General features: G+C 45.7%; 1 protein-coding gene across 1 annotated transcript in view; it reads left to right on the top strand.

Annotated features, from left to right (window-relative positions):
• The window catches only part of LOC110578340 (cytochrome P450 2A13-like), an 11382-nt gene extending 6379 nt beyond the window's left edge, over positions 1 to 5003 (top strand). The window contains 6 exon segments of the mRNA XM_044911389.1: positions 47 to 111; positions 1658 to 1834; positions 2468 to 2609; positions 3002 to 3189; positions 3857 to 3998; positions 4531 to 5003. Coding sequence (XP_044767324.1) covers positions 47 to 111; positions 1658 to 1834; positions 2468 to 2609; positions 3002 to 3189; positions 3857 to 3998; positions 4531 to 4712 — 896 coding nt within the window. The 3' untranslated portion in view covers positions 4713 to 5003.
• The last annotated feature ends 2839 nt before the right edge of the window (positions 5004 to 7842 follow it).

Here is a 7842-nt window from a genome sequence, read left to right as displayed (position 1 = left end):
ATCAGACCGCCCAGTTGACGCTCCCCCAAATCCCTGTGTCTTCCCCAGTTCCTGTCACTGCTGCGTATGATGCTGGGAAGCTTCCAGTTCACAGCTACCTCTATGGGGCAGGTAACCCATCCCAGTCTGGCTCTATAATACCCCTACCACAACCCACCAATTGCTTTCCCTCATGGAGACAGGTGCCCTAAACTCCCATCCTCCTATAGTAGGGTACCCTCAAAACCAGCCCCCACTCTTGGACAACTGAACAGTTGCACCAGAATAGAGGACAGGTGCCCAGTACCCAGTTTCCAAAGACACTTGGATATCTCAACAGTAGCTCCTCACCAGAAGGAGAAGGAGGAGAAGGAGAAGAAGAAGAAGAAGAAGAAAGAAGAAGAAGAAGAAGAAGAAGACGACAGAGGAGGAGAAGGAAAGGAGTAGGAAGAAAAGGAGTAGGAAGGGGACAGGGAAGTGGAAGAGGACAGACAAGGAGGAAAAGGAAGAGGAGGAAAAGAAGGAGAAGAAGGAGAAAGAGGAGGAGGTGGAAGGGGAGGGGGAGGGGAAGAGGAAGAAGGAGAAGAAGGAGGAGGAGGAGAAAGAGGAGGAGAGGAAGAGGAAGAGGAGGGTGGAGAAGAAGAAGAAGAAGGAGAAGAAGAAGAAGAAAAAGAAAGAGGGGAGGGAGTGAGGAGGGGAAAGAGAGAGGGAGAAAGAGAAGAAGGAGAAGAAAAGAAGGAGGAGGAGGAGGAGGAGATGGTGACCAGAGCCTGAAGACAAGAAACACATCCTCATACCAGCTCTCTCACCTGGGCAGGTGTTCCCATCTGGACTTACCTTAATATCTAACAGTTAGTTGCTCCCTATTAAGATATTCCATCTTTCTATCTGAATATCTTAACACCTGGACAAGTAACCACCCCAGCCAACTTCCCAAACACCCAAACACCAGGTGCTATAAAATCCAGCCCATCAGAATCATTTGATATTTACACAGGTGTCCCACACTGGCCCACTAGAATAGCTAGTAAGTGCCACCTACAAGCCCAGTTAAATATTTGAACATCAGGGCAGGTTCCAATAATGATTCCCTAAATGTGTAAACACACCTGGACAGACTGCTCCCCAAATACTGAAATAAGTATCCCCCAACCCAGCTCACTCAAACACCTACAGATGTGCCCCCTATCAGCCCATGTGAATATCTGAAACACATGAACAGGTGTCTCCCCCCACTTTAACACCTGTATACCAGCCCCACTTAATACGTGAACACCTGGACAAAAGCCCCCAATTCAGATCCCCTAAATATCTGGACAATTGTCTCAAACTTGTGAGACCAATTGAATGCTTAAACACCTAGATATGTGTCTCCCAACCCAACCCTGCCTGAATATCTGAACACCTAGATGTGTTCTCCAATCCAGCCTCACCTGAATACCTGAAACCTGGCTACGTGTCCCAATCCACCTCACCTACATTCCGGGACAAGGGCCCTCATACTTAACTCACGTGAAAACTTAGATATCTCCTCCCATCAAGCTCCATATAAATCATAAATACCTGGACAGGTGCTTTTAACCCACTGCCCTTCTTGCCCCAAGAAAGGCACCGCTCCCAGCAGGACTTGCCCGTGAACAACTACCCTTCCCTGCCTTTCTTCCCTCCCCATCCTCAGCTCTGTGAAATGTTCCATTCAGTGATGAAGCACCTGCCAGGGCCACAGCAACAGGCATTTAAGGAGCTGCAGGGTCTGGAGGACTTCATAGCCAAAAAGGTGGAGCAAAACCAACGCACCCTGGACCCCAACTCCCCGAGGGACTTCATCGACTCCTTCCTCATTCGCATGCAGGAGGTACAGCTCAGCAGCCAGGGCGGACAGCTGCAAAGCCGGGCAGAGGGATATTAAGATATTCCATCTTTCTATCTGAATATCTTAACACCTGGACAAGTAACCACCCCAGCCAACTTCCCAAACACCCAAACACCAGGTGCTATAAAATCCAGCCCATCAGAATCATTTGATATTTACACAGGTGTCCCACACTGGGGTGTGGGACAGGCTGGGATGGGGCGAGCAGAAGCCCCTTCAAATCATCCCCCTCATAACATCCTCACAATCTCAAGAATAATACCCGTGGCTGCTCCATCCACCAGCACTTGTCCATGGGCAGGACCTGTGTGCGAACCATAAAGCAACACTTCCATACCATGCACTCGCTCTCTGTATCCCTCTCCTAAATATTCCTACCTTAAAAAAGTGACACCAGGGCTGATGAGTAAAGGACAGGTAGGCAGCCAGGTAAAGAGTGTGGGAAGGACATTTTGGGCAGAGCCAGCAGCCTGAACAAAACCCTGGCAGAACTAGGGTCTCTCTTCCCACCTCTGGTCTGGACCTAAGAGAGGTGGGTCCAAATGGAAAGACCCCAGAAGGGCTCTGAGAGCCCTGAAGGGAGTGGGCCTGGCCTGAAGGCCTCTCTCCCTTCAGGAGCAGAACAACCCCAACACGGAGTTCTACATGAAGAACCTGGTGCTGACCACACTGAACCTCTTCTTTGCGGGCACTGAGACGGTCAGCACAACCCTGCGGTACGGCTTCCTGCTGCTCATGAAGCACCCAGAGGTGGAGGGTAAGACTGTGGGGGCGGGGCAGTGAAGTGGTGGCCACAGACCCTCACACTTCCTCTGAGCCCACTGCAATGTCCCCACATTTCCCAGATGTCTGGAACCTCAGACATACCCTGTTATCCAGATGCTAGGTGATATTCTGCTGATAAGCACCAGCTGAGTTTCACTGGCTGTTAAAATCCTGAAATATCTGAACGGATGGGTAAATAGCTCCTGTGCTGGGTCACAGCTCCCGTGTTGAGACCAGGTGAATAGGACACTGCACCAACAATGCTTATGGTCAAGGCCTGTTTTGAATGATCTACGTCCATATCACACATGGATGTACATATTTGGACTATCATCTCCACCCTGAGACCCCTAGATACCTAAACACTTTCCCCTCCTCCCACAGCCAAGGTCCATGAGGAGATTGACCGGGTGATTGGCAAGAACCGTCAGCCCAAGTTTGAGGACCGGGCCAAGATGCCCTACACAGAGGCGGTGATCCATGAGATCCAAAGATTTGGAGACATGATCCCCATGGGCCTGGCCCGCAGAGTCACCAAGGACACCAAGTTTCGAGAGTTCCTCCTCCCCAAGGTACTTTCCTGCCCCACCTAAGGGGACCTCCAACCTGCTCCCTGTGACCCAGCACCCCATTCCCCTTAGAAGCTTCCCAGCCCCTGTCCCACTGCCTCAATCAAACACTTCCCCAACCACCACGACCCTTCAACCTTCCCACTCAGAGATTCTTGAATCCAGTATCTCCCCAGAGCTCTTGCTGCAGGGATTATGAACCCCATGTCCCCAAACGTCCTCTCTCAAAAGACATGAACTTCATTTCTAGACCTCCTCCCTCAAGGACACGAGGCTCGTGTCTCCCAAAACATCCCGCCTAGGAGACATAAACCCAATGTTTTTCAAACTTCCTGTCTCTGGAAGCATGAACCCCCATGTCCTCTCAACCTCCTGCCTTGGGAGACATGAACTGCACATCCCCTACACCTTCTGTCCTAAGAGACACAGAACCTGTGTTCTTCAAACTTCCCTTCTCAGGAGACGTAAACCCCATGTCTGCATAGCTTCCTGTCTCAGAGAACTGAATCTCCTGTCTCCCAAAGCTCCTCCCTAAGAGGACCCACACTCCTTCCACACCTCCCATTTCTCATCACCTAGGGCATCCCAATTGTCCCTCCAAGCTCCATGCATTTTCAGCATCCTCTACCCCCACTCCACCTTATCAAATACCCCTTCTCCTCCTCACCAGGGCACTGAAGTGTTCCCTATGCTGGGCTCCGTGCTGAGAGACCCCAAGTTCTTCTCCAACCCCCGAGACTTCCACCCCCAGCACTTCCTGGATGAGAATGGGCAGTTTAAGAAGAGTGATGCTTTTGTGCCCTTCTCCATTGGTAAGAGACCACTGTCTGCTGCCAAGCCACCACTCCCACCAACAGGGGCTCCTTCGTCCCAGCTCTCTTCTCTAAGGTGTAGCCTGGTGTCTTTCTCCAGCTTGGAAGTCCCTCTCATGATCTACCTTGGAACCCCTCAGCTGCAACCCCCATAACGACTTGAGCTTAAGCAGAAGGATAAGGATGATCACACCTGTTTCAGAGATGGGGAAAATCAAAGCCCTTAGTGAGTCAGACATTTGTCCAAAGTCATTTAAATTCTTTAGATTCCTCAGTTGGAGGTGAGGGCCCAGCAGCCATATCTGAGTGTGTACTTGGAGGGAAGGGACATCTAAATTTCCCATTGCTACAGCTAGCTCATCCCCATCCCATGCACAAGGGAAACTGATGCTCAGAGAGGATTAGAGACATCTCTGGAAGTCTCTCAGGCCACGCTATTCCAGCCCCTCCTCCCTGGGAGAAAGCTTCTGGGGGTGGGTAGAGGGGCAAGGGAGCAGACCTCACCTCCAGCCCTCTGGTTCTGTGTCTTCAGGAAAGCGGTACTGTTTTGGAGAAGGCCTGGCTAGAATGGAGCTCTTTCTCTTCCTCACCACCATCTTGCAGAACTTCCGCTTCAAGTCCCCGCAGCTGCCCCAAGACATCGACGTGTCCCCCAAGCTCGTGGGGTTTGCTACCATCCCACGAAATTACACCATGAGCTTCCAGCCCCGCTGAACAAGGGCTGTGGGAGCGCAGGGCCAAGGGGAAGAACAAGGTGGAGGGAGGAATCAGGGGTGGGGCTACTGAATCGGGTGGGGTTAAGGGAAGGGCGGGGCTAGTAGGGGGAGGTGACTTAGGGGGAATGAAGGCACAAGGTGAATAGGAGAGGAAGAGGAAAGGAAAGGCCTTTTGTCTGTTGACTTTGCTGCAGATAGATCCTTAAGAGGTGGGGTAAGAGGGAGAACCTTACACTCTACTGTTAATAATAATAATAATAATAATAATAACGTTTAATTATTTATTGTATCAAATTATGCATCAGTTCTGTGCTAAAAGCGTCAAACACTTACATCACTTAATGCTCACAAACCTATGTGCCAGGGAACGGTGTTCATGCCCATTTTACAGGTGTCAAAGTTTAACTGATTCCCAAGGAATCTACAGCAAGAAGAAAAAAATCCTCTTTATTATTAATGAGTTTAGTAAGGTCACTAAACATACAAAAGTCTTTTTCTGTTGTTGTTTTTCTATATATTTTAGGAAACCAAAATTAAAAACACAATAACATTTTAGTCACTGAAAAAAACAAAATACTTAAGTATAAATCTGACAATACGTGTACCGAGCCTGTATGGTAAAAATTACAAAATACTGATGAAAGAAATAAAAAATATATATATATATTTTAAAGATTTTATTTATTTATTTGACAGAGAGAGACACAGCAAGAGAGGCAACACAAGCAGGGGAAGTGGGAGAGGGAGAAGCAGGCTTCCTGCCTAGCAGGGAGCCCAATGTGGGGGCTCGATCCCAGGATCCTGGGATCATGACCTAAGCTGAAGGCAGATGCTTAATGACTGAGCCACCCAGGTGCCCCAGAAATAAAAAATATTTTTAAAGATTTTATTTATTTGAGAGAGAGAGAGAAAGAATGAGCACAAGTAGGGGGAAGGGGCAGAGGGAGAGGAAGAAGCAGACTCCCCACTGAGCAGGGAGCCCTATGTGGGACTTGATCCCAGGACCCTGGGATCAGGACCTGAGCCGAAGGTAGATGCTTAACTGACTGAGCCACCCAGGCGCTCCGAAATAAAATATTTTTTAAATAAATAGACATACTATGTTCATAGATTGGAAGATCAGTACAGTAAAGATGCCAACTCCCCCCAGATTGGTTTAACACAATTATTATAGAAATGACAGCAAGATTTTTTTGGTATGGATTTAGACATTTATTTGAAAATTTATAGAAAGGCAAAGGAAGAGCTAAAACAGTTTTAAAGAAGGGTAAAGAGTGAAGAAACACACTTTCTGATTTGTTCCCTTGGGATTCAGAAAAAGCTCTGTTTAGAGATAAGTTTGTAGCCTTACATTTTCATATTGGAGAGGAAGGAAATCTAAAAATTAATGTAAAAATTAAGTGTCCATCTTTAAAAGTTAGAAAACGGGCTCCTGGGTGGCTCAGATGGTTAAGCGTCTGCCTTCGGCTCAGGTCATGATCCCAGGGTCCTGGGATTGAGCCCCACATCAGGCTCCCTGCTTAGTGGGGAGCCTGCTTCTCCCTCTCCTTCTCCTGCTCCCCCTGCTTGTGCTCTCTCGCTCTCTCTGTCAAATAAATAAATAAAATCTTTAAAGAAAAAGTTAGAAAAAGAACAACATAGAAAATCAAAGATAGGAGTACTTGGGTGGCTCAGTTGATTAAGCCTTCAGCTCAGGTCGTGATCCCAGGGTCGTGGAATTGAGCCCTGCCTTGGGTTTCCTGCTGGGCGGGGAGCCTGCTTCTCCCTCTCCCTCTCTCTGTGTCAAATAAATAAATAAAATCTTAAAAAAAAGAAAAAGAAAATTCAAAGATAGTGTAAGGAAGGAGACAACAAATATCAATGCAGAAATTAATGGAAAAAACTTTTAAGTTGTTATGAAGAGTATGGATTCAATATCTCTTGTCAACATGGCTACACTTCCTCTTCTTTTTATTTTGATATAGATTCACAAGAAGTTGTAAAAATAAAAAGTACAAAGAAGTTCTGTGTATTCTTCCTCCAGTTCCCCCCTATGGTAACATTTTGCATAACTGTAAGTACAATATCAAAAGCCAGGAAATTGATGTTGGTACAATCTACAGAATTTGTTCAGATTTTACAAGTTTTACGTGTGTGTGTGTGTGTGTGTGTGTGTGTGTTTCAATGCAGTTTTATCACACCTGTAGATTCAGGTAAGCACCACTCATATATAAAACAAAGGACTTATATACGGAGTATGTAAAGAACTTTCAAACCTCAACATAAGAAAACAAACAACCCAATTTAAAAATGGGCTAAATTTTTGGACATGCACTTCACTAAAAAAAATATGTGAATGACAAACAAGCTCATGAATCAATGCTCAACATCATAGTCATTAGGGAAATGCAAATTAAAACCTAATGAGATAACCCACACACCTATTAGAATGACTAAAATAAAAAGTACTAGCAATACCTAGCATTGGCAAAGATTTGGAGCAACTGGAATTCTTATATATTGCTGATGGAAATACAAAATAGTACAGTTACTCGAGAGAAAGATTTGGCAGTTTCCTTAAAAGCTAAATATAATTTAATCAGATGACCCAAAGTCCCATTTCCAGGTATTTATTCTCAAGAAATGAAAATTCATGTTCACACAAAACCTGTACATGAATACCTATGGAAACTTTATTGATAATCTCCACAAACTAGAAACAACCCAAATATTTTTCAGTGTTAAATGGATGAACACACTGTGTCACATTCATGCAACAATATTACTCAGCAATAAAACTAACAACTGTCGATACACAGAATTTGGATGAATTGCAAAGGCATTGTGCTAGGTGGAAGAACCCAGTCTCAAAAGGTTATATACAGTATTATTCCATTTATATGAAATTCTGGAAAGAGGCAAAAATATTGATACAGAGAACACATCCATGGTTATCAGGAGGTAGAGGTGGGGTAAGGATATGAAAACAAAATATAGCATAAGATAACCCTTTGGGCTCTTGAAATTGTTCAGTATCCTGTCTGCAGTGGTGGTAATAAGAATCTATGCATTTGTAAAACCTCACTGTAAAAAGGAAGTTTTACTGTATTTGAAATTGTTTTTTTAAAAGAGTAACTAGGAAAGATTTT

The sequence above is a fragment of the Neomonachus schauinslandi genome, chromosome 16 (genome assembly GCF_002201575.2).
Source record: "Neomonachus schauinslandi chromosome 16, ASM220157v2, whole genome shotgun sequence".
Taxonomy (NCBI): Eukaryota; Metazoa; Chordata; class Mammalia; order Carnivora; family Phocidae; genus Neomonachus; species Neomonachus schauinslandi.
This window is presented reverse-complemented; position numbering and strand designations above follow the sequence as displayed.